The sequence below is a fragment of the Trichomonas vaginalis genome, chromosome IV (assembly GCF_026262505.1).
Source record: "Trichomonas vaginalis G3 chromosome IV, whole genome shotgun sequence".
In the NCBI taxonomy this organism is placed as follows: Eukaryota; Parabasalia; order Trichomonadida; family Trichomonadidae; genus Trichomonas; species Trichomonas vaginalis.
Genome location: NC_067206.1, coordinates 18,855,666 through 18,880,589, shown reverse-complemented (window position 1 = coordinate 18,880,589; position 24,924 = coordinate 18,855,666). Strand labels below are relative to the sequence as shown.

Here is a 24,924-nt window from a genome sequence, read left to right as displayed (position 1 = left end):
AGGTAGTCCTGGTGCAGGTGCTTCTCTTGGAGGGTTTGGTGGTATATAAGTTCCACTAGCTAGTATATAAGTTCCACCAGCTGGTATATAAGTTCCACCAGCTGCACATATGTTCCATCTGCAGCGTAATGTCCTACCTGACTTTTCGTTCTTAAGAAAGCATTTACTAGGTCTGTTTTGGTCTGTTGTAACTCTTTTTCTTGACTTTCTACAACAGTTGCTCTAACGGCGTCATAGGCACTTTGAACTGCCTGTCTCGTTGCTGCATCTGTTATTTTCGTCATATTTTGTGCTACTTCTTTTAACTCTTTGTCGAAACCTTCAGACTTCAGTTTCTTTCCAGATGAGAAGTCGTTCACTTGTTTCACCTTACTATGAAGAGCTTCGAAGGCGTTCTTAAAGTCAGCATTCGTTAAAGCTTCATTTGAACTGTCTTCATCCGCTTGTATTTTTGTCCTTATTGACCCTATAAGCTGGGCTGCTTTAGCGTTGGCTTGGGCATCTAACCAGTCATTGTTAGCTTTTATATATTCTGCGCTTTTCATTGCCTTTTGCATGGCTGCGTCGTTATTTTTACTTTCTTGTGCTAAGTTTTCATACTGTACGGTTTGGTTTTGCAACTGTAAAAGTTTTTCTGCCTTTACATTTGCTTCAACTTCTTTTTTATACTCATCGCTATCCATATATGTCTTCAGGGCTTTTTGTTTTATCTCTTCATCTTTCAGTACTTTATATTGAGTAGTATGGTTTTTCAAATTTATGACATCTTGTTCCATTTTTGCTACTTCTGCTGCTTTTTCTGACACTTTTTTCGCATATTCCTCTGTACTTAGTTCTTTCAGTTGTTCTTCTTTCTTCTTTTTCTCTACGTTTAACTCATTGAGTTTCTTTGTGTGTCTGTCATATTCTAGTTTCTTTTCGTTTTCACTTATTTGTTTCTGTATGTCTATGTTTGACTTTTTGACATCTGATATTTGATTTTTGAGTGAACTCAAATTCATTTGACTTAGCATGATATCTCCAAAGTATGAATGCCTTGTAACGAAACGAAAACTTAATTTTATGTTGAATATTTGTCACAAACATTAGATTATTAAAATATATGTTGGATATCCCTTAGTATGAGACTTCATGACTCTTGTTGTCTAACGTGAGCTTTGGATTGCAAGCTCTGTGGTTAACGAACATAAATTAATTGTAAAGTTTTCAAAAATTTTCATCGTTTCTATCAGCATCTATTTTTCCTTTAAAATGTAATAAACAGAAATTCATCAAAAGTGACATCTCTCAATTTTTTGACATTTGTAAATTCTAAATTGAATGAGAAAAATGAAATAATACTAAGCATAATACAATATTCTAGATTTAATTATAATTAGGAAAAAGTTAGTTTTGAGAGTACTTTTCATAGACATATAGAATGAAATCTTCTGAAAAATAATATCACATAAACTCATATTATTTTCTAATATATAACTATTTTATATAAAAATCAAATTCAATGATCTTAAAAGCGAAGGATAAACCTCAAAATTTACGAATATAATGAGTGGGAATATAATGCTTATCTATCATAAAACCATATGAAATATCAATTTTTGCTTTACGCCTAATTTTTGACGACAATTAGCAAAAAATGTTAAATGTTAACACTCAGTCCATTTGAATATGAAAAATAAAATTGACTTTGATTAAATGTTTTATTTATCATGCAATTCTTCTTGCGACCAAAGATTTGACTAAAACTTCAAAAAATAAGATAGCTTAAAAAATAATATACGGTAGTGTTTACTAATAGATGAATAGTATATAAATTCTATTAAAATGGATTTGATCCAAAAAAATATATAAAATTTGATCATAAAAAAATCGTTTTAAATTACTTCTTCATTTAAATTATAACAATTATTTTTGGTTTTATATTTTTTTGGATCAAATCCATTTTAATAGAATTTATATACTATTCATCTATTAGTAAACACTACCGTATATTATTTTTTAAGCTATCTTATTTTTTGAAGTTTTAGTCAAATCTTTGGTCGCAAGAAGAATTGCATGATAAATAAAACATTTAATCAAAGTCAATTTTATTTTTCATATTCAAATGGACTGAGTGTTAACATTTAACATTTTTTGCTAATTGTCGTCAAAATTAGGCGTAAAGCAAAAATTGATATTTCATATGGTTTTATGATAGATAAGCATTATATTCCCACTCATTATATTCGTAAATTTTGAGGTTTATCCTTCGCTTTTAAGATCATTGAATTTGATTTTTATATAAAATAGTTATATATTAGAAAATAATATGAGTTTATGTGATATTATTTTTCAGAAGATTTTGTGTTCTTCTTCAAAATTTTATTTTTTGATTAAAAAGAATCTTTACAAAATATACATTTACTTTAATTAATATTTTAAAACGTGCTCTATCAAAAGTTCCAAAAATTCAATATTTTAGCTTTTCTGAGGTGTCACTTTTGATGAATTTCTGTTTACAACAAAAATAATATATTTGTATGAATACAATATTTAGTAATTTTTTTATTTCCCATAATTTCATTCAAAATTTCAGAAAAAATTAATTTCTATTCAATATTATTTCAGCTTCAAAACACTTCATTCTTATAGATGTAAAAAAAAAGGTATTGGGGCTTCCAGGCACTTCGTGCCCTCTAGCCCCGAAGATGTTTAGTATAAAACCGCTTTTTAACTTCACTTAAAATGCCACGTAAGCTACGTAAGAATATACGTAAGAGGAAGAGAGCATTGAAACATCCAATAGTAAAACTGACACCACAACAACAGTTGCAACAACAAATGCTGAATGACCCCACTATGTTGCAACAAATGTCAAGCAATCCTATGCTTTTAAACCGAGTCATTGGTGCACAGAGTGGAGGTTTAAGAGCGGCACTTTTAGCGAAAATGGCAGGCTATCGTGGAGCTGCAGACGGAACAGCCTATAACCCTCAAAGTCAAATGAATTTGAGTTCACTCAAAAATCAAATATCAGATGTCAAAAAGTCAAACATAGACATACAGAAACAAATAAGTGAAAACGAAAAGAAACTAGAATATGACAGACACACAAAGAAACTCAATGAGTTAAACGTAGAGAAAAAGAAGAAAGAAGAACAACTGAAAGAACTAAGTACAGAGGAATATGCGAAAAAAGTGTCAGAAAAAGCAGCAGAAGTAGCAAAAATGGAACAAGATGTCATAAATTTGAAAAACCATACTACTCAATATAAAGTACTGAAAGATGAAGAGATAAAACAAAAAGCCCTGAAGACATATATGGATAGCGATGAGTATAAAAAAGAAGTTGAAGCAAATGTAAAGGCAGAAAAACTTTTACAGTTGCAAAACCAAACCGTACAGTATGAAAACTTAGCACAAGAAAGTAAAAATAACGACGCAGCCATGCAAAAGGCAATGAAAAGCGCAGAATATATAAAAGCTAACAATGACTGGTTAGATGCCCAAGCCAACGCTAAAGCAGCCCAGCTTATAGGGTCAATAAGGACAAAAATACAAGCGGATGAAGACAGTTCAAATGAAGCTTTAACGAATGCTGACTTTAAGAACGCCTTCGAAGCTCTTCATAGTAAGGTGAAACAAGTGAACGACTTCTCATCTGGAAAGAAACTGAAGTCTGAAGGTTTCGACAAAGAGTTAAAAGAAGTAGCACAAAAATATGACGAAAATAACAGATGCAGCAACGAGACAGGCAGTTCAAAGTGCCTATGACGCCGTTAGAGCAACTGTTGTAGAAAGTCAAGAAAAAGAGTTACAACAGACCAAAACAGACCTAGTAAATGCTTTCTTAAGAACGAAAAGTCAGGTAGGACATTACGCTGCAGATGGAACATATGTGCCAGCTGGTGGAACTTATATACCAGCTGGTGGAACTTATATACTAGCTAGTGGAACTTATATACCACCAAACCCTCCAAGAGAAGCACCTGCACCAGGACTACCTAAAACATTTACATCGTCACATGGACACAGACACAGGCATGCACCAAAACCAACACAGCAACCAACAGTTCAAAACCCTGCACAACAACCAACAGTTCAAAACCCTGCACAACAACCACCTCCACAACCAACAGTTCAAAACCCTGCACAACAACCAACAGTTCAAAACCCTGCACAACAACCACCTCCACAACCAGAGCAAGGACATAAAAGAAGTAGAGAACAAGGAAACCAAGAATTCTTAAAAATGCTTAAGGAAGAGTATGGTTACCCAGATAGTATTGACTTTAGTGACAGATATAAAGAAGCTATTAGAAAGTTCAAGGATGGAAATACTGACCCGGACCTATTTAGCTTTATGGCTCAGCACCAAAACGGATATAAATTCAAACCTGGAAAATACAAGCTCGCTAAGGGATATGATTTAATAGCATATCATCCAAATGACATGAACGAATTTACTCCGAGATATTTGATGTCAGAGCTAAATGACAATTCAACTCCCGTCATGAAACGCGTAAAAAATAGAGACGGAACGAAAGAAGAAAGGTTTATGAGTCCGGATGACTTAGATAGGGAAATTGTTGAAAACGGTCTCGGAATATATGAAATGCCAGCAGATGAGGTACAAGAAACTCCACAGGAAGAACTAGTTCAGATACAACCAGACATGGAAGAAATAGTTCAGCAACAACAGCTAGAAGAGCCTGAAGGAAACGAACAAGTCACTCCTTTGGAAACTAACTTCACAGAACTAGATGAAGATTTGGAACAGCCGAAAAATCTTGACCCTCAACAAGTGTATGAGGTGAATATGGAATATTTCCAAGAGTCTAAAAAAAATTCGGCTGACATAGTAGAAGAATATCGAAAAATGTTTGCCGACATACAAAAGACTCCAACACCAGATGAAAATATTCAGCATAGAATGGAAGTACTGAAAGAAAATGTACACAAATACAACAACCCTTTTTACTTACGAGCATTTAACGTTCAATCTTCGGATGAACTCGGTGAAAATAAAAGGTTAAATTTCAACAAAACATATAGAAATGAAACATTGTTTAAAGTTCATTCAGAACCTAACCAAGATGGAAACAAACCTACTTTTGTTTCTGCAGACTATGGAACTACAATGAGATGGGGTCATAAAGCTAACCCGGATAGGTGGTTCATAAACTTACAACCACAATTCCAAGAAGTTGTAGACGCAATGGAAGTCAATGGTGAACGAGATATAGCTGGTATTTTAAGCGCGGCTTTAATGCCATTGAAAGATATGAAACATGCAGATATTTTGGACCAGTATGAAATGAACATGGCTGATGGAAATATAACACCTGACGTTCTAGAACATTTATCTCAAAGAACTACACAGAACCATAGAGATGGTATATTTGGTGAAGAGTTTAGAAAGAAAGTTAGGGAGGGAGAAGGAAGAGAACCTATTGTACATGACCTTGCAAATGAAAGTTTGCAAAATGTCATAAAAACTTACTTTGCAGACAATGAACTGAGAAGGGATGAATATTTAAGAAAACTCAAATGGACAGTACCAAATGAAATGTTAGTATTGAAAAACATGTTCCTTGACAAAATAAAACCAACTACAGAAATAAATGACGCAAGACTGAAAGATTGGGTAAAAGCTTTCCCATTCACAAAGGATATAGTTGGTAACATGGAAAGAAAACCAGAATGGCTACAAAAACATATATTTGGAAACGAGCTTATTCCATATGGACAGGCACTGTTTGAAGAGCTTGAACCGGAAACTCAGGAAAGAGTCATGCAAACAATACGCAAAGACTCAAATACAAACTATGACAAACTCTTTCTAGGATATAGGTTACCTGAGATGGGCGACCAGAGCCCAAAGGCAAAAAGGACATGGGAAATTTACAACATACTAGGTGAACATGAGGCAAAGATGCAACAACTTGAAGCAGAGGGCAAGTTACCAAAGCGACACCAAAGAAGAAGAGTAGAACAAAGTGAAAGTAGTGAAGAACTAACTTCATCTAGTGAAAGTAGTGGCAATGAAGGAAAAAGAAGAGTTAAAAACTCAGTCAGGAAGAAAGTAAAGCTTGGTCCACGTGGGTTCTATTATGACATATAAATCCAACTATTCTATATTTTTACCCATATGAAATGTACGCCGCTCAGAATATAACGCCAACAGTTTTGGATGCTATGAATGGAAATGTTTCCGAATGGTATAACGAATGCGACAATGCCATTAGAAGGTCAGAAATAGTTCCTGGAACTTACGAATATACAACTGCTGTTTCTTATGGAAACGTAGGTGAGTTTGGAGAAGGTTCTTCAACAACAGTAGATATTGCTTGCGACAGGTTTCATATTATTTCTATTGACAACTCTTTCTTATACGTGGAACAAGACATTGAAATAAAACCTTCTGCCAAGTTGTCTGACAAGAAAGGTTGCAATGGAATTTTCTATGTCGGATACCAATATACTCCAGAAGTTTTTATGGGATATAAGATATATTCTAACTCTGACTTAGTTCAAACAGTAACATGGGCAAACTATGAATGGTTCGCTTTGAGAAACTCAGTACAACCACAAGCTAGAGAACAAACAGACCAGTATGCAACTATTGAGAAAATAAGAAGACTTGACCCTAACGTTCCAGGAGTTTATGTTAACCTTTCTGGACAAACTGCAGCAGCAGTAACCAAAGTAAAATTGAAACTTAGAGTTCCTTTGTCATCTTTCCTCATCTTCGGGTTTTTAAGATACTTGCCAAACTGGGCAGGAAAAATTTCTATCGAACTTACTCCAAGCAAAAATAACTTAGTCATTGCACCAACACAAGACCCATTCACTCTTACAGACGTAAAGGGAGCAAATCAAACGTCATTCGCCGAATTTTGCAAAGACAAAGTTGACTTAGACTTTGGTTTCTCAAACCTCAACACTGAAGTAAACTACTACTTCAATGCTGCTGGAACTGCTTGGGACCCAGTTAAGTTCACATGCGAAAAATTTGAATGCAAGAGAATAGAAAGCAGACTTGCAGTCTATATGTTGGACCCAGATATTTCAAATGCTTTAGCTGCCAAATATATTGCAGTTCCACTTATGTTCCCTATACACCAAATATCTGTCAAAGACTTTGCAGGTGAAGTTGGAAACCAAAGTGCTGACCCAGGTGCAAGAACAGATATTGCCTTAACAACTGCAATGAAACATGCAGATACTATGTTTGTACTGTTCAGACGAACTATAAATGACTATTCTTGTTTCTACAACCCCGGTATTAAATATCATATAAACATAGATGGCAAATACTATCCAAGAGAAGAATATTCTACAGTTGAGGATATGAGGTCATACAACTTGACATTAGATGCTATGAACTTTAACAACAACTTCACAACAACCATTAACCCTGAAATGCAAAGTTCTATTATGCCATATGTGAAAGTATGGACTCATGCAGGAGCTCAAAAAACTCAATATACAAATGGAGACCGTTCAAACTTTTGGCTTGGCATTCCATTTGCTGACTCAGAAGACTTTATGGGTGGTATTTCAACTGTTGGTACAGTTCAAATACAATATACTGGTGACAGAGACGGTCCAGATGAATTGAAAGCAAAGAAGTTTACAAAACCAATAGCACTTTTCACGGAAGATGCTCTTTTGAAGATTCGTTCGATGAAACCTGCTGGGGCTCCTCAGATTGGTATAACGACAGCTTCCATCGAGCAGATTTTGGCAGCAGGTCAGTAAGTTGTTCTTGAACTGACTTCTCTCCGTCAAATATTGACAGTACGCCAGTTTTGACATAGTATTGTATTATAAACTTACCTTTAGAAATATCGGTCAGTTTTGTTGTTATATTTTTGTCAACGTCAAGAACTTTCACCATTTCAGTTATACCAACTTTCTTTGCTTTATGAAAATATTTTGGTTCAGCAAATATTGCTATTCTATAACATTTTCCATTGTTTGTATAAAGAACTATTCTATCAGTGTATTTGTATTGTTTGTGTGTGTAAACTTTGCTCTGCTTCAATTCGAAGAGATACTCAAATACGTCCATCTTTTTATTCTAAGTAAAATGTCATTTCCGAAAAATAGAAGCGTAAGTGTTTCAAAAGGTTTAATGGCGGTGGCAGATGTGAAGTTAAATTCACCAACTCAAACAAACAGTCAAAGTGTTGTTGTCAATGTCAAAGACAGAGATGTTGAAGTGGGGAAACCATACGAAGACGAAGATGGTATAACAATAGTTCCTGTAAAAGAACAACCAACATACCCTGAAGTTAGCAGAGACTTAAGTTCTGTTGCAGATATTCGAAACGACTACCAACAACTTAAAGACAAACTTAAAACTCAGGAGAAGATTTGTCAAGCTTTAGGTCTAATGTTAAACTTGGTTGAGCACAACCCTGTAAAAGTGAACTCATATGTCATCGCACCTCATGAAATTTTGAAAGAACTATTGAAACTTTTGACAGAGGCAGACGATATAAACATCAAAGAAATAGAACCTGACATTGCTTGCTGTGGTGTTTCATATAATGTCATTGACAAGATATACGTTATGAAAGGAGGTGAAACGTTGAACTTAAAATATAGTTTCCCAGACGTCATAAAAATATTTGACGACCACAACATTTCATTAAAATTTACTTGCTAAGTAAATGGCAGAAGACATAGTGGTTTATACTATTACGACTAAAAACCCTGAGTCATATAATTCTATAACAACAAACTTACAAAGTCCTCAAGGACGATATTGTAAACTGACCTTAAACACGATGACGACTAAAGCCTGTTTTGCTCTTTTGACACCAGAAGACTTTGTTGTTGTGAATGGTAAAAAATACTCCTTTGAAGATACTTACTCAGATATACCACCAACAGGTTTTGTTGACTTATTTAATACTTTAAGGACGGATGTAACATGTGCTGCAACTAGAGCAGGTTTCATTATGTTTGGATGTCCGACTGAGTTTAGTATAAACGATATGAGCTATAATACAAAACTTATTTCTGGTTTTTACTACCAACAGTTTCCTATAACAGGAAAAGGTGTCATACAAGGAATGTCTGTTCCATTGACTTTAAGTACACCTATTTTATATATTGTTTCAAACTTAGGTTCAAAGTGCTATTCGAATGTCGACAGAAACTACTATGACCAAAAGATACTCATGCGTATAAACAACACTTTCTCTGCTGGTTTGCCTATTGTTCATTCGAATGCAGAGTTTACAGCTTTAGTGAACTCAAACACTTTAGCAAACATAAACTTAACCTTAGTTGACGCAAACTTTGTTCCTGTAAAACTTTTATGTCCTATGTATTTGTCAATGACGGCAGAAAGTTTCGAATTGGAAGATGCAACTGGTGAAAGTATTGTACTACAAGAACAACTTCAACAACAAATAGCTCAAGAACAACAAATGCAACAAATGGAACAAATGCAACAACAAAGTCAAGAATAAAAAAAATATTTTTTTTATTTTTATAAAAAAATGTACAGAATAGACGTTTCAGATTTTTATGACTTCCAAGCGTTCAGAAATATGTGTCCATTTCGAGACTATAACAAAGCAGTCGAGAATTTGAAACGTTTAGTCATTTATGTTGACTCTGCCCCAGAATGTTATGTCATGAAAGAATGGGATGTAGTCTTTAACAAACCAAGAGCAACAATAGTGTCTGAACAAGAATGTAGACAGAAACTTAAGAAAATAAAAGTCGTACAAGTTGGTATGAAGATGTTAGATGCTTGGGATATTTTATTGTCAAAGTTAGAAGATTTTTCAGTTCGTGGTATAAAGTTCTATACACCTTCTCCAAACTTCTATTCTATCTTCACTGGATATAAATACGAACAAGTAGAATGGAAAGAAAATGTTATAGAAGCTTGGTTAGACCATGTCAAAGAAATTATATGCAATGGAAACGAAAGAGTCTATGAGTATATCTTATGTTGGTTTGCAAACATCTTACAACATCCAAGTGCTAAAAATGAAACTGCTCTCATTGTAATTGGAAAACAAGGAACAGGTAAGAACACTTTCTTTACAGATATCTTATGCAAACTGTTAGAGGGCTATTCGAACCCGAATATGACAAACTTAGAAAACATCTGCGGTAAATTTAACTCTTCAATAGAGAATATGAAACTTATAGTATGTAACGAACTTCAAAGTATAGATACAACAAAAGTTTTGAACTCAGATGCTTTGAAGAGTCTTATAACAGACAAAGTTGGAGTTGTTGAAAGAAAATATAAAGACCAAAGAGTTTGTGAAAATGTTGCAAACTTCATCATGGTTTCAAACAACGCCGTTCCGATGAAGTTAGAAAGTTCTGACAGAAGATATGTAGTTGTCAGAACGTCAGAAGCTCATATGCAAGATACAGAATATTTTGACGAGTTAGCAGAAACTTTGACATCTGACTTTTACAACCACTTGTTCTCATATTTCATGACATTAGATATTTCAAAGTTCAATCCAAGACAAATTCCACATACCGAAGAGAGACAAACATTGTTAGAAGCAAACAAGAGTGTATATGAACTGTTCATAGATGAAACTGACTTTGAGTGTTTAGATGAAAGGTCATTGTACGATTCGTATAAACAATATTGTCAAGAGTATGGTTATATGACAGCGTCTAAACGAACATTCTTGGCAAATGTCAAAAGTCTTTTAGATGTTCAGAATGGTGTATATACAAAGAAAAATTTTTCTGAGTAAATTTTAAAAAAAATATTTTTTTTATCCGATAGAAAAGATGACGAAATTCATCTCAGTAAACAAGTACATGTCAGGACTTAAAGAAGAACTAGACCCATTCACATATTTGAATGTTTACTTCTACCATTTTGAAAAGTCTTCATTTGACAAAGTTTGGAACATCGAACCAGTTAAGTTTGCTATTGTGACTAAAAATGGTGCGAAATTTGAAGACTTAGACATAGAAGGTTTGTTAACAGTCAAAGAAAGTTTTGACAGAAGGTTTTCAAACCTTAAAGAAGGCAAAGCATACAAACTTGTTATACCTTATGAACCAAAGAAAGCAGACGACTATGAATATTATGAGTCTAAGATAGTTGAAGTTCAAGGTAAATTGGGTAAAAAGATTTTAGAGTCTAAGCCGGTGTTTGCTCCTAAAGAGGAAGAGAACATTGACATTGACCCAGAAATGTTCTAAAAATAAAATTTTATTTTTACATGTCATATCTCCCCTTCTCTGGCTCTGGTTCTTTCTTCTCTTCTTCTACTTTCTTTTCTTTCCTTTCTCTCTTCTTCTTCTCTGGTGGAGTTATATCAAACTTCTCAGAACCATATTTTTGTAAAAGGTCTTTGTCCTTTAATAGCTCTTCTATTCTGTTTTCTATTTCATTTTCAAGAACAGCGCATGTGTCTTCTTTGCATTCTAAGAAGTTTTGTTGGACTTCATCTCTCCAAGAGGCGTCATCTCTGTCAACAAGTCTGTCATTGACAAATTTTAAGACATCTCTGCTTAAGGTTTTATGGTTCTTGTCATATTCCCAGAAACAGAACTTTAGAACAAATTCACCTTTCTTGTTTACACTATGTAAGATTTTATGGTCGACAGATGTTTTGCTGTCGAAAAGCTTGTCTCGAATATAGATAGCGAAATCGCTAGACATTTCCTAAAAGATAAAATTTTTAATTTTTCTAAAAATATGTTAGAAAAAAAGTTTGCTGACATTGACAAAAAATTTGAGAATGTTTTAAATAAGAACAAGAGGAAGTTGGAAAATGCTCAGATAAAACCCATACATGACAAGTTCTTATTTGCTCAGAATGGTATAACAGGTCTAATCGCACCACCTGGGTCGGGTAAGACTTTCACTTATCTTAAAATGGCTGCACAACAACAAGAACTAGATGAGAAGAACCCATTCTATGAGTTAGTAGTCATTTGTAGTACTTCTGGTCAATTTGACCAAACCGTCAATTCGTTCAAAGATATTATAAAAAAGTCTAAGTTAGTATGTATAAAAGACTCTGAGTTGTTAGATTGGATAAAGAAGTACCAAAGAAGAGTTTTGAAGTACAATGCTATAAATGAGTATGTCAATTCTAAGTTTAAAGACCCAAATGAGGAAATGCAGAGAATATTAGAGAAGAAACACTTCAGAAACAAACAGAAAGAGATAGAATACATTTCGAAGAAATTGCAATCTTACGATTGGAAGACTTACCCTCATAGGTGTCTTCTTATCTTAGATGACTTTGCTTCTCATCCTTTGTTAAAGAACAGAGAACAAGACATGTGTCGAATTCTTAAGAAGCTCAGACACTTTAACATCTCAGTTGTCATTTGTGTACAGACAGCCAAGAGTTTAAGTAAGGATGTAAAGAGAATACTTACTGATATCATACTTTTCCCCGGATTGTCCGAAGACGATTTCATGGAACTTATGAAAGAGTCCATGGCAGGTAAGTTTGACAGACAAACTATGGGAGAAGTACAAAGTCATACAAGACCCTCATACTTCTTTCAGAATTCACATCTACGCAAACAAAGTTCAAATTGTAAAAAGTCAAGCGTAAAAATGTAAGTGTTTGAGTCTTAGTCTGTTGTGGTGCTGGGGCTGTCGGTTCTTCTGGCTTTGGAATGGACTCGGTTGGTGGTACGTCGGACATTCGTTTGTGTCCTGTCGGATGGAAGGACTTTTCCTGTCGGATGGAAGGACTTTTCCTGTCGGATGGAAGGACTTTTCCTGTCGGAAAGAAAAACTTTTCCTGTCGGAAAGAAAAATTTTTCCTGTCGGAAAGAAAAACTTTTCCTGTCGGAAAGAAAAATTTTTCCTGTCGGAAAGAAAAATTTTTCCTGTCGGAAAGAAAAATTTTTCCTGAAGGTCGGCCAAAAAGTTCTCAATTTTCGAAAATTTGAATGGTTTACGGACGGACAACTGGAAAAATTTTTCCTGTCGGAAGGAAAATTTTTTCCTGTTGGAAGGAAAATTTTTTCCTGTTGGAAGGAAAATTTTTTCCTGTTGGAAGGAAAATTTTTTCCTGTTGGAAGGAAAAACTTTTCCTGTTGGAAGGAAATTTTTTTCCAGTTGGAAGGAAAAACTTTTCCTGTCGGATGGAAGGACTCGGAATGCCAGAAGGACTCGGACAAGACAATTTACCATCTAGAGCTACCTGAGCCATCTTTGGTGTCAAGCTTGAAAAATATATGGTTCATTTACTCTTCCTCTTTGAAGTTGTCAAAATACTCTGTTATTTTTTCTTTCAGTAGCGGTAAATCTTCTTTGAATGTAAGTATTGTACAACCTTTCATATCATAGTGTGTTTGAGGTAACGTATCTTGAACTATCTGTTTAACATCTTCATTCGGTGTCATTGAAATCGGTAAGTTTTCGCGATAGAACCAATTTCTGTCAGATTTGTAAATCTTAGCTAAGTCGTAAAAGCTTTTGTTGTTTCTTCTGACTAAATGCAACATAACCATATCTCTGTCTTCTTCATTTTCCATCTCTTCAGTGTAAATCATATACTTATAGTTCTTTCCTTTCCTTTTGGTACCGAACGTGGTATTCTTTTCTGTATGTTTTTGTCTTCTTTCATCATATCTTCTCTCTGCTTTGTACAAAGTTCGTCAAGAAGTTTACAAACATACCATGAATAGCGAGGTGAAGCCCACATTGCTATTGAACTAACTAGGAACTTATGAACATATATACCTTTTAGATGCGATGGTAAGTTTTGTCTGTCTTGGTACATCTTTTTAAGTTCTACATGTTCAAACTCACTGAGGAGTTCATGAGTGCTATTTAATTCAAACCAGTCTTGTGGTTTCTTAGTATCTGGAGCAAAACATGCTGTCAAAATACTTTGCATTTGGTACATGTCATCTTTGACCGAACGAATGAGACGTAACTGTTTGTTAAACTGTATGTACTCATATTCTTCATTTATGGCTTCATGAACGATAGCAGTTGTTGTGTTCTCTGTTGTTGTCATATCTGTCTTTACATACAAAATAAAAAAAAATATTTTATAAAAACTAACGCTATTTTTTTATCTTGTATAAAAGATATGATTTCAGAGATTTTTTTTACGAAGTGTCAAAGTTCTCTTCGTCAAAAAAATACAGTTATATCATGAAATTTGGTCATTTTTTCACGATTTCAGGGATTTTTTTACGAAGTGTCAAAGTTCTCTTCGTCAAAAAAATACAGTTATATCATGAAATTTGGTCATTTTTTTCACGATTTCAGGGATTTTTTTTACGAAGAGTAAAAGTTCACTTCGTCAAAAATAACAGTTATATCATGAAATTTGGTCATTTTTTTCAGCAAAAATATATTTTAGATCTAACCAGGTCCCTCGGTCCCTCGGTCACTCGGTCAACTAACATCTTTTTGAAAATAGTGACAACATGACATTTTGACAACAGTCCAGGAAATAAACTTCTTCGTATATGTTTTGTCAAAACTTCATCGTCAATGAGCGTAAATCAGACAAAAATATATTTTATGTTAGCATGTTAGATCTAACACGTTTTCTAACCTCTTTTCTCACCTCTTGAATTTTGTATAAAAGATATGATTTCAGGGATTTTTTTGACGAAGTGTCAAAGTTCTCTTCGTCACTCATAACAGTTATATAATGAAATTTGGTCATTTTACTCGGCAAAAATATATTTTATGTTAGCATGTTAGATCTAACACGTTTTCTAACCTCTTTTCTAACATAACTATTTACAAGCGTTTTACATGGTATATGTTGCGATGGTTCATGACTTTAAACAGTTTTGTAGCTTCTATTTCTTCACGAAGGATATCAAAAGTTTTAACTATGCCGAAGGTTTCTTTATATTTCTTCTTGACGTCAGATAGAAGGAAATCGTCAGCAGTTGGATAGTTTTTGTTCAGAAATGTCAACATGTCCATTTTATCTTCTGCTGGTTTCTCTGCTTCTTTCTTTAAGTCAGCATAGTCGTTTCTCATGCGTTCTATCTCTTTGACGGAGTAGTTATATTTCCTCATTGCTGCTTTACATTTTGAACATTGTGGGTTCATTTTAGCATTGTACATTGAAATAAAACCTGCTAGAACAACTAAGGCGTCAATGGTTTTCTTTAACTCAAAAGTTGCTGGTTTTATCTGTTCGTTCCATACTTTACCTCTTTTATCTTTATCTCTTATCTGCCATACACATTTTGCAACTAACGAAACAAAGTTGTCGTAGGTCTTAAATTCTTCAGATTTGTATATGTCAGAAACATTTTTATATACCATATCGCAGTCTTTGTCCATGACTTTGTGGTTGCAATGAAATCCAAGAAACTCATAGTTAACCTTACGTATGAACTTCTTGGTTTCTACTGAGTCAGTTGCTTTGACTTCTATTTCATCGAATTCTGGAATAGTAAGCTTTTGTTGTTGTATTTCAGGAAGTTTAGGTAGATGGTCAATAATATCCTGCATTTCATAAAGATATTCTTCATTTGTTTCATCTTTCGCACTACAGTCTAAATCTCCTTGGAGAAGTTCCTGCTTTATCTTCTGGATTTCTGTTTCGAAAGTATATGAAGAAGGAATGAAGCTTTTCATCTCTACTAACATTGAAGTTGGGTTCATGACTAACGAGTTTGGTGAAGTTGTTGCTAACATGTTCTTACAATAAAAATAAAAAATATTTTTTTAAAAAAACTAACTTTATTTTTTATGTTTTTTATGAAAGTGTCAAAACTCATGAATTTCGAGAGTTTTCTACGATGTTAGAAAAGTGGTTAGAAAACGTGTTAGATCTAACATGCTAACATAAAATATATTTTTGCCGAATTCTGTATAAAACTCTAGAGTTTTGTGTGTTTTCTACGATGTTAGAAAAGTGGTTAGAAAACGTGTTAGATCTAACATGCTAACATAAAATATATTTTTGCCGAAAAAAATGAGTTTTGGTTGAAAAAACAGGTGGAGCCAAAAGTGGCTCGACCTCAAAACAAGCATTTTGTGAAGAATATACCAACCGGCGGAAAACAGCGGGTTGCTTTTTTATACAAAATTCAACAGGTGAAAAAACATGTACGTTCATGTTTGACAAAACATTTACGATGAAATTCATGACAAAACATATACGATGAAATCTATCTCCTGTGTTGTTGTCTAAATGTCATGTTGTCACACTTTTTCAGAGAAGTTAAAATGACCGAGGGACCGAGGGACCGAGGGACCTGGTGACGTAGTGACACCTAAAACCATCTAACCTAAACATCTCATTTTTCAATACTTTTTCAGCACTTTTCCGTAGTTGTATATGAAAGACAATTCGAGATAAAAGTCATAGTACAATGGAATTATATGCTGCACACCGTTTGTTGTGAACCAAACTTGAAAGTCAGAGAAACTGTTACTAGGTGGTTCGTAGAATTTAGAAGCAAAGTCATAAAAGTCCTTACCGATACACAGAAAACTGTTGTTGCTTGAACTGAAACTTGCATGACACATGACATTTTGAGGGTCGAACACGTTTCTATAAACTGTCAAATCTGTTGGTGGGAGTATAAATTTAAATGGACCATCTGGTGGTAATGGTTCGTTCTGGTTTAGTAACCGAAGAAATTGTGCCCAAGAACGTCTGTCCACCCCCCAATATAAAAACTCTGTATCTCTTGGAGGGTTAATTTCAATCTTTTGAAATGAAACTGTGGAGTTCATCTTGTCGTATTCTAGCTTCAGATAGTATGTTCCATTTAGTAAAGAGTGGTATTTTTCTTGAAATTCCCAGTAGTATTTGTTTATTTGAGTTTGAAAGTCATTTAGAGTTTTCTCAAGACTTTCGTCTGAACGAATTGTAAAGATTTTCATTTCGTCAAATTTGTCTATTAGACCATCAGAACCTTTATACTGCCCATGAAAATATACTGCGAACATGAATGCATTAGTTCTATTTGAAAACAAAACTCTTCTAAATCCTATTGCCTTTGCATCTGAAGGACTTTGAAGCCAACGAATTGGATAGTCAAACCTGTATATTCGGGATGAAATTTCTTCATCTGAAATATTCCTGCCAGCGTTTGTAAAGATATAGTCTAACGGTTTTGTATCTGCTACTTTTGTTCTTTGTTTTTCAACCTGAAGCATTTAATATATGTAAAAATATACTGTTTTAAAAACGTTTTAAAATGGTATGCAATGTTTTATTTCATGCAATGTTTTATTTCTCATCTGTAACAAACAAGTTTCCCAACGGTCTTCTCCAACAAACTCAGCGTACATTTCAAATAAAATAAAAATATACTGTTTTAAAAACGTTTTTACTTCATGCAATGTTTTACTATTTCATGCAATGTTTTATTTCTCATCTAACAAACAAGTTTCCCAACGGTCTTCTCCAACAAACTCATCGTACATTTCAAATAAAATAAAAATATACTGTTTTAAAAACGTTTTTACTTCATGCAATTTTTTATTTCTCATCTAACAAACAAGTTTCCCAACGGTCTTCTCCAACAAACTCAGCGTACAGTTCAAATAAAATAAAAATATACTGTTTTAAAATGGTATGCCATATAGCTTCTTGAATTTGTTAAGAAGTATTTGAACGTTTTTTCCATCTGTATCTCTAGTGTTTACATAAGCATAGCCTGCCTTAGTAAAATATACTTGTAATTTCCTATAGTTTACGCCGGTATAAAAGTAGAAAGAGTCTTGTTCTTCGCTATAGTAGTAAAACTCAAACGTATGCTTACCATAGTCTGTAATTTCAATTGTTTCATCTTCTAGTTCGTCGAAATTCGAATACAATATCTCCAAATTTGCCTATTCTTATTGTTTTCAGAACAAGTGACCCAACGTAAGTTTTCAAGTCTATTGTCGTTTCTTATATGGTTTATATGGTCTACAAAAGGTAAATTGTTAGGGTTCGGTATAAAATGAGTTGCAATGACAACATGTTTAAGATAGTTTTTTCCACTCATATTCATCATAGCATATCCGTCATTTCGCTCCCATCCGCTTAAAACTCTTTTTGTCTTTTTGTTTCTGACTTCAAATGACTCACAACAGTGAATTTCATATTTCTCATCTAACAAACAAGTTTCCCAACGGTCTTCTCCAACAAACTCAGCGTACATTTCAAATAAAATAAAAAAATGTTTTTTTAAAAATATTTTGTTTTAAATGGTATGCCATTTCATATTTCTCATCTAACAAAACAAGTTTCCCAACGGTCTTCTCCAACAAACTCAGCGTACATTTTTATAAAAATAAAAAAATGTTTTTCCTTTACTTTACATAACCACCGGCTACCATAAGTCTTTGACGCCAACCCATACCAGCTAATGAAGGTTGACTTGTTTTAGTCTCCAGACTAAACTTTGGTTTTGGTTTATCTTCAGTTTTTGGCTTCCCTTCTTCTATTGGTTTTTCGTCACTTTTCGGTTCCTCTGACTTTACCTCACTTGCTTGAACAGTTGTGTCGTCAACATCTTCATAAATGTCATATGCCATTTGTTTTTGTTTTCCTTTCAACTTTTTGTGTTTGTTGTAAAGTTTAGAATATTTCGACTCTAAGTCAATGAGATGTTCTATAATGAACTGTTGGTCAGTGAAGTAAACTTTTCCATCTGTTGTCTCTTTAGCTCCTTCAGACTTCAATATTTTATTTGTGAGAGTCTGTTTCTTTTTTGAGATACTTGCCGTTCCATTTTTATGAAAAGTGACTTTGTAGTTAGGGTTTGTATTTCCAGACCTCACACTTTCTATTATTGAATTTTTCTCTTCATCTGTAAGTTCTTTGACAGGTTTTGACAATGGTTCTGAACTTTTTGTTTGTGGTGTCAAATCTACCGTTTCAACTTCTTCGGTCATTTCATCTCAGTAAAAAATTTTAGTTTGGTTTGTTTTCAACTGGTTGTTTGAGGTTTTTTTAAGTCGGTCTAAAACTTCCTGAGTATAGGAAGAACTTGACAAACACGTGGTGTGTAACTGCTGGAAGCCGACAAAGCCATCTTGAGCCCATTTGTCTCAATGCTGTATTGTTCATTTCATCTCAGTAAAAAAATTTACATTCCCCACGTTTGAGGCGGTTGAGGTTGGTTTTGTTTACCCACTGTTGTGCATGGTTATATCCTCTGTTAAAGAATCTTTCACCTTGGTCCATGTAGTGCCCTGCTTGGTTATAGTAGTCATTTGCTTTGTTATAGTAGTTTCCTGCTTGTCTTCCTACATTGTCCATCCATCCTTGAACTTTTCCTCTTGTTTCAGGATTTGGAATAAGATTTGCTGCATCTCGTGCTACATCCCAACCTTTCTGTACAGTTTGTATAATAGGTTGTGCTTTCTCTTTCAGTATACCTAATGTACTCAAAATCTTCCTTCCAATTCCAAATGCACCTCTGGCTAGTGTTCCCACTGCTGGCAAAAATCTAGATGCGACTCCTGCTAATGCGCCAAATAAACCCATTTCTTATGGGTTAAAAATGACGAATTCAAACAAGGACCCTATGTTTCTAAGGCAACAAAGAAAGCACTCATGGTAAAAATCTTTAGTTCAACACCAAATGCTTGGTTTATGGATATCTTGGAAAACATTCCGAGAGTTAGAACAGATGGACCACCATACTGGCTAATATTTGTTGGTCAAAACACAAGATACTGTGAAGCCATACCATTATGGTCCAAAAATATTTTAGATGTGAAAACTGCTTTGACAATATTCGTTGACAAATACCATCCAACAAAACTGACATCTGACTGTGAAAGTTCTTTCAAATCAGACGATATTAAAAACTATCTGCGTTCAAAAAATGTAAACCAATATTTCATTGTCGACCAAAACCATTCTGCTCTTGGTGTCATTGACAGTTGTATAAAAATCTTAAGAGACTTAAACCAACCACAAGGTGGTGAAGCAAATGAAATGTCATATGACGACAAGTATAGACACTTCTCCATGGCAAAGATGAGACAAGTTTTAAATATTTACAATAGCCGTAAACAAAAGGTTTGGGAAACCACTCCCCCGAAGAAATGAAAAACAACCCCGACTTAGAGAAAGACTATATATTTAATAGTTTAGTCAAAAGAGACAAACAAGAAAGAATGCCGGGCTTCAAACTTCAGAAAGGTGACAAAGTAAAAATAGAAATACCTAAACGCGACCCATATGAAAATACTATTGACTATGACAACAATGGGAACCCGACAGGTACTCACGTTCGTGTTCGTAAAAATAGAAGAAAGTATACAAGAGAATATTATGAAGTTTTAGGCAAACATGGCAAAATGTACACACTGCAAGCAGAAGATAAAACGACTATTGTCAGACCTCGTTTCAAACTTGTTAAGGTTCAAGGTGGTATACTTTCAAAGACAGTTCCTAACAAATATAAGACAACTCCTGACGAATATGCTAAAGAAGTTGAAAATGACGACTAAGCATTTCTATACCATGCGTAAACTGTCATGTAAGGTGGCATGTAGTCTTTACTTTGTCCCGTTGTTTGCGTATACCCTGAAACGCGATGTGTATGGTTTTCTTCTCCCTGTGTGCTACCCCAGAAACAATTTATAGCAAACTGAACGTTGTCTTTAACATCATATCCTTTACCTTTTTTCATTGCTGACCAATCCCAAAATCTATGCTTATGCCAACCTGCTTGAGATGTACTTAAATCTACGTAGTGACTATGCGCAGGTAAGTTTTCACCTGAAATCGTTTTACTTCCACCTGTTTCCTTTGAAGAGTTTGCACAATACAAAAACCTGTCGACTATTTGAGTCCAAGTTCCGAGACCAAGTACTACTTCTGGTCTGGTAGAGTTCATTGACGTGTAAATAGAACCTATAGGATATACTGTTTGAAGTATTTCTGTCTTTAACGTTTGAAGCTCTGTTTTGTCAGCTTTTTTATCATATAAATCTTGAGCAGTGAATTTAACATTGTTTTCATCCTCCATGACATAAACATTTCTACATCTAGTGTATTTCATCGTTGTTATGTCTTCATCCGATGTTAAACCTTGTGGAAAGTTAGGAGGTTTCCAATTTAATACATCCCCACCAGTTCCATCAGGTTCTTCAACCGTTCCTGCAATATTTTCTATACCAACAGTTGCGAAGAAATCGTGTGTATGTCCAACGTCACTTTTCCTGTTTAAGGTTTTTGTAAGTTTGTAATATTTGCAATGGTATGTGTATGTCCAACGTCACTTTTCCTGTTTAAGGTTTCTTGTAAGTTTGTAATATTTGCAATGGTATGTGTATGTCCAACGTCACTTTTCCTGTTTTAAGGTTTCTTGTAAGTTTGTAATATTTGCAATGGTATGTGTATGTCCAACGTCACTTTTCCTGTTTAAGGTTTCTTGTAAGTTTGTAATATTTGCAATGGTATGTGTATGTCCAACGTCACTTTTCCTGTTTAAGGTTTCTTGTAAGTTTGTAATATTTGCAATGGTATGTGTATGTCCAACGTCACTTTTCCTGTTTAAGGTTTCTTGTAAGTTTGTAATTTTGCAATGGTATGTGTATGTCCAACGTCACTTTTCCTGTTTAAGGTTTCTTGTAAGTTTGTAATATTTGCAATGGTATGTGTATGTCCAACGTCACTTTTCCTGTTTAAGGTTTCTTGTAAGTTTGTAATATTTGCAATGGTATGTGTATGTCCAACGTCACTTTTCCTGTTTAAGGTTTCTTGTAAGTTTGTAATATTTGCAATGGTATGTGTATGAGTCTTTTTAGAATATTCTTTGTCAGCTCTTGTCACTTCACTTGACATTTTATTGTCAACATATGTTTTGTCTGCTAGTTCAGGATGAGTATGTTCTTTTGTTGCATATGTTGCATCTGCTCTGTCATGTTCTTCTTGAACTTTTTCAATGACATACTCTTTGTCAGCTTTGTTGTCAATATCTGCTTTCAAAAGAAGTTCTTTTATAGGTTTCTCGTTTAAAGTTCCTTTTGTTGGATTTATACAAACAGTATGGTTCTTGTTGTCTTGAAACAGAAACTCATCTGTCATTGGGTTTATCGTCAGTTTTAAGTTTCCTTCTTTCAATGACTCAGATATCTTAGAATAGTTTGAAAAGTTTGTTGTGTTCTTATTTAGAGCTTGCAAAATGAGTTGTCGGTTGTGTTGTATTTCTCTCATAGACGCTGTTTCTTTCGACATTTTTATTCTAGATAAAATATGCTTTCAATAGAAAAAGAAAATTCAAGAGTTGCTACAACTAAACCATTAGATGAACTTTTTACGAATGTCGGTCAAAAGTTTGAGACAGAGACCGTAAAGCATGAAGGCTATCGTTTTGACTACCCACTAAGATGGCTAAGAGACCCATCTGTCACAAAAGCTATTGGCTTTCGTAGAATGAAGTTCATTTCAGAAGCCATACATGGTTTCCCATTTACGGTCGCTTTTGAAATTCGATACTATAACAAAGAAAAACGTACGTATGAGAAATTTGAACAGGGAAAACTTTTACAAGTGAATTTGCTTGTAAACTTAGAAACAACTCTTCAAGCTTTTCAAGAAAAAATAAACGATATCTATCTCGAATATGCAAAACAGTACAACATTGACGAAGGAGAGTACCATCTCGATATTATATATGACAGGAAAAAATGCAACTGTTAAAATCAATAGAATAGAAGACCTTGGAGAAGACGTTTATATTTCTACAAAATATAACAACTTGGCATGGTATAGATTTTTGAGGATGTTAAATCAGCCTGCAGAATATCCAGTACACCCGAACTTTTATGAAGTCGAAAACCCTAATGGAACATATGAAAATGTTTTCGACTCAGATGCTATTATAGTTCATGCTTCATTTTCTGGTGCACAAAACTCTTTTTATGCTTGGCAAATGACTTTTACGAAAAACCTACAAAGCTATATGAACCACCAAGTGGAAGTATTTCAGACTTTCAAGTATGGTTTACAACAGATGGAAGAAGAGAATAATTCCATTATACCATGCGTTTTACTTAGAACTTAGTTTCATATACAACTACTATCGAACGGTAAAAATATAATTTTTTAATACGGTTGAGGTGTTGGATTTGGTTGCCAACTAGACTGTGGTGCAGGTTCAGGCTGTTGTATAACAGGAGCTTGTCTTCTGGTTCAGGGTCTTTAGGTATAATACCAACGAACTGACCTACTCTTTTACCAATATTTTTGACTCCGTTCCAAATTCCTCTTCCGACAGATTTTATTCCATTCCATATACCTCTTCCAACATTTCGAAAGAAGTTTCCTATTCTTCCAAAGAAACCCATTTTACTATATGTAAAAATCTAATGTCCGCCTAGTCTCTTACGTTTCCTGTTGAGTTCCATTGCATTCTTTAACTGCAGCTCATACATTCTGTTTCTCCTCTGGTAGAAAACATATTCTGGGTCAACTCCTGTGTTCGCGTCATCTGCATAGAGTTGTTTATATCCCACTTCAGGGTTTGTATAAAACTCTTTCCATCTCATATTTGCATACCATGGTGGCAAACCTAACGCAGCGTCATTTGACATGGCAGTTTGCATTTGTACATCTGTTGGCACTTGACCATAGTTTGCCATTGCAGTTTGTATTCTAACTTCATTTGGAATATTCTCTGGGTTTGGTTGTCCAGGTTGCTGTGCATTCGCTAAGTTCTGTGCGTCCATTTAATATTAGATAAAAATATCTCTTACGAGTACATATGCTGAACATTTGCTGGTATTGGTTCATCTTCATATTCTCTATATCTTTCTGCCACGTCAAATAAGTAAATGACACAATGGAAAAAACCTAAAACAAGTAGTCCTATTTCAAACCACATTTACTTACCAATAAAATTTCTTTGTTGTGACACTTTCTCCGGTTTATAGGACCTCTCTCATATTCTATCTTGTCATATCTAAACTCATAGTCATGTATGTCCTCTAACCATCTCATAACGGTTTCCAAACCACTTTTATCGGATGTAAAGTAAAAGCATGGATGGTTATGTAAAACGTCTAAAGTTTCTAAAGAGTCTCTCAAAGTCCAGTCTACTTGGTATTGAAAATCATATGTGTTATAGAACGGTGGGTCTACTATAAAGAAAACATTTTCCTTGTTTTTATATTTTTCATACAACTCTGTCCAATGACATCTCACAAACTCTATACCCTCAGTATATTTTTCTATGTTCTCTTTGAAAACCTTTGTATAGTTAAGATATAAAACGTTTGACATAAGTGTTTCAATGTCATGAACTCTTATAGAACCACTATACAATAGTCTAGAAGATATACTATCCCAGTCAATATACTCTGCTTTTTTTCAAAACCTCTCTGACAGTATTTTTCTTATCTAATGGTATACGTTCCATCTTACCTATAGGTATCTTTTCTTTTAACTCTTTCAATATTTTGTTTGTGTCTGGTATATGTTTTGAGACGGTTCATATAGTTGTCGAAGTCATTGCATATAATCTTTGAGTCAGGAAATACAGTATGGCACAAATGGGATATATAGAAACTTCCACCGAACAAATCTACAAATGTTAGACCATTCGGTAGTTTCTTAAGTTCTCTCAATAGAATATCTTTACATCTACTCTTATTTCCAAAGAAGGGTAACGGTGGTTTTGTAAAATTCATTTTATATTTAATAAAAATGTTTTTTCCCTGAAAAGTGACAGAAAAGTGACAAAACATCTTCGGGGCTAGAGGGCACGAAGTGCCTGGAAGCCCCAATACCTTTTTTTTTTTTTTTTTGATGTTGATTCACTAAAGTGTGATTCTATTTATATGAGGTAGGGGCATGAGGCTCGGCAAGTCTTATTGCTTTTTACCTCAATTTAGGTATTAAATAATTATAATGATTCATAGTGGCCGCTGCTGACTGGCCATCAGCAGTCCCCTGGCCAAGATTAATATAATTATTTAATACTTATCCAGTTTTACATCAATAACAACAAAGCTAATCAATC

The 24,924-nt window shown here is 34.3% G+C and overlaps 13 protein-coding genes and 3 pseudogenes across 16 annotated transcripts, besides 5 other annotated features; 8 read left to right on the top strand and 8 right to left on the bottom strand.

Annotated features, from left to right (window-relative positions):
• Positions 1–59: 59 nt before the first annotated feature.
• Positions 60–1,013, bottom strand: TVAGG3_0124580 (protein of unknown function, DUF4106 family; the record flags this gene model as incomplete). The annotated part of the gene is made up of 1 exon (XM_051223693.1): positions 60–1,013. The coding sequence occupies one exon, from the start codon at positions 1,011–1,013 to the stop codon at positions 60–62; it is 954 nt and encodes a 317-aa protein (XP_051108679.1).
• Positions 1,014–1,254: 241 nt separating this feature from the next.
• Positions 1,255–1,291: a mobile genetic element.
• Positions 1,255–1,291: a terminal%2Cinverted (terminal inverted repeat of Banshee-A3 transposon ID:TVAGG3_0124570).
• A 1,174-nt stretch (positions 1,292–2,465) lies between these two features.
• Positions 2,466–2,503: a mobile genetic element.
• Positions 2,466–2,503: a terminal%2Cinverted (terminal inverted repeat of Banshee-A3 transposon ID:TVAGG3_0124560).
• A 2,559-nt stretch (positions 2,504–5,062) lies between these two features.
• Positions 5,063–21,698: a mobile genetic element.
• Positions 6,178–7,026, top strand: TVAGG3_0124550 (protein of unknown function, DUF4106 family; the record flags this gene model as incomplete). The annotated part of the gene is made up of 1 exon (XM_051223692.1): positions 6,178–7,026. A coding segment is annotated over one exon (849 nt), but the record flags the coding sequence as incomplete, so codon positions are not given.
• TVAGG3_0124540 (protein of unknown function, DUF4106 family) lies at positions 8,120–8,656 on the top strand (the record flags this gene model as incomplete). Its single annotated transcript, XM_051223691.1, has 1 exon — positions 8,120–8,656. The coding sequence occupies one exon, from the start codon at positions 8,120–8,122 to the stop codon at positions 8,654–8,656; it is 537 nt and encodes a 178-aa protein (XP_051108677.1).
• TVAGG3_0124530 (uncharacterized protein) lies at positions 8,661–9,467 on the top strand (the record flags this gene model as incomplete). Its single annotated transcript, XM_051223690.1, has 1 exon — positions 8,661–9,467. The coding sequence occupies one exon, from the start codon at positions 8,661–8,663 to the stop codon at positions 9,465–9,467; it is 807 nt and encodes a 268-aa protein (XP_051108676.1).
• TVAGG3_0124520 (uncharacterized protein) lies at positions 9,498–10,035 on the top strand (the record flags this gene model as incomplete). The annotated part of the gene is made up of 1 exon (XM_051223689.1): positions 9,498–10,035. A coding segment is annotated over one exon (538 nt), but the record flags the coding sequence as incomplete, so codon positions are not given.
• Positions 10,461–10,733, top strand: TVAGG3_0124510 (Poxvirus D5 protein-like family; the record flags this gene model as incomplete). The annotated part of the gene is made up of 1 exon (XM_051223688.1): positions 10,461–10,733. The coding sequence occupies one exon, from the start codon at positions 10,461–10,463 to the stop codon at positions 10,731–10,733; it is 273 nt and encodes a 90-aa protein (XP_051108674.1).
• On the top strand, positions 10,771–11,190 carry TVAGG3_0124500 (protein of unknown function, DUF4108 family; the record flags this gene model as incomplete). Its single annotated transcript, XM_051223687.1, has 1 exon — positions 10,771–11,190. One exon carries the CDS (start codon positions 10,771–10,773, stop codon positions 11,188–11,190), a length of 420 nt encoding a protein of 139 aa, XP_051108673.1.
• Positions 11,690–12,236, top strand: TVAGG3_0124490 (protein of unknown function, DUF4106 family; the record flags this gene model as incomplete). The annotated part of the gene is made up of 1 exon (XM_051223686.1): positions 11,690–12,236. A coding segment is annotated over one exon (547 nt), but the record flags the coding sequence as incomplete, so codon positions are not given.
• TVAGG3_0124480 lies at positions 13,204–13,982 on the bottom strand (annotated as a pseudogene). The gene has a single exon. A coding segment is annotated over exon 1 (779 nt).
• Positions 14,723–15,637, bottom strand: TVAGG3_0124470 (organellar and viral DNA polymerase type B; the record flags this gene model as incomplete). The annotated part of the gene is made up of 1 exon (XM_001298142.1): positions 14,723–15,637. The coding sequence occupies one exon, from the start codon at positions 15,635–15,637 to the stop codon at positions 14,723–14,725; it is 915 nt and encodes a 304-aa protein (XP_001298143.1).
• On the bottom strand, positions 16,250–16,834 carry TVAGG3_0124460 (uncharacterized protein; the record flags this gene model as incomplete). The annotated part of the gene is made up of 1 exon (XM_051223685.1): positions 16,250–16,834. One exon carries the CDS (start codon positions 16,832–16,834, stop codon positions 16,250–16,252), a length of 585 nt encoding a protein of 194 aa, XP_051108671.1.
• TVAGG3_0124450 lies at positions 17,522–18,102 on the bottom strand (annotated as a pseudogene). Its single transcript has one exon. A coding segment is annotated over exon 1 (581 nt).
• On the bottom strand, positions 18,254–18,838 carry TVAGG3_0124440 (phage tail repeat-like family; the record flags this gene model as incomplete). Its single annotated transcript, XM_051223684.1, has 1 exon — positions 18,254–18,838. The coding sequence occupies one exon, from the start codon at positions 18,836–18,838 to the stop codon at positions 18,254–18,256; it is 585 nt and encodes a 194-aa protein (XP_051108670.1).
• TVAGG3_0124430 (uncharacterized protein) lies at positions 19,033–19,433 on the bottom strand (the record flags this gene model as incomplete). Its single annotated transcript, XM_051223683.1, has 1 exon — positions 19,033–19,433. A coding segment is annotated over one exon (401 nt), but the record flags the coding sequence as incomplete, so codon positions are not given.
• On the bottom strand, positions 20,404–20,796 carry TVAGG3_0124420 (phage tail repeat-like family; the record flags this gene model as incomplete). Its single annotated transcript, XM_051223682.1, has 1 exon — positions 20,404–20,796. The coding sequence occupies one exon, from the start codon at positions 20,794–20,796 to the stop codon at positions 20,404–20,406; it is 393 nt and encodes a 130-aa protein (XP_051108668.1).
• Positions 21,699–22,157: 459 nt separating the features above from the next.
• TVAGG3_0124400 lies at positions 22,158–22,661 on the top strand (annotated as a pseudogene). Its single transcript has one exon. A coding segment is annotated over exon 1 (504 nt).
• The last annotated feature ends 2,263 nt before the right edge of the window (positions 22,662–24,924 follow it).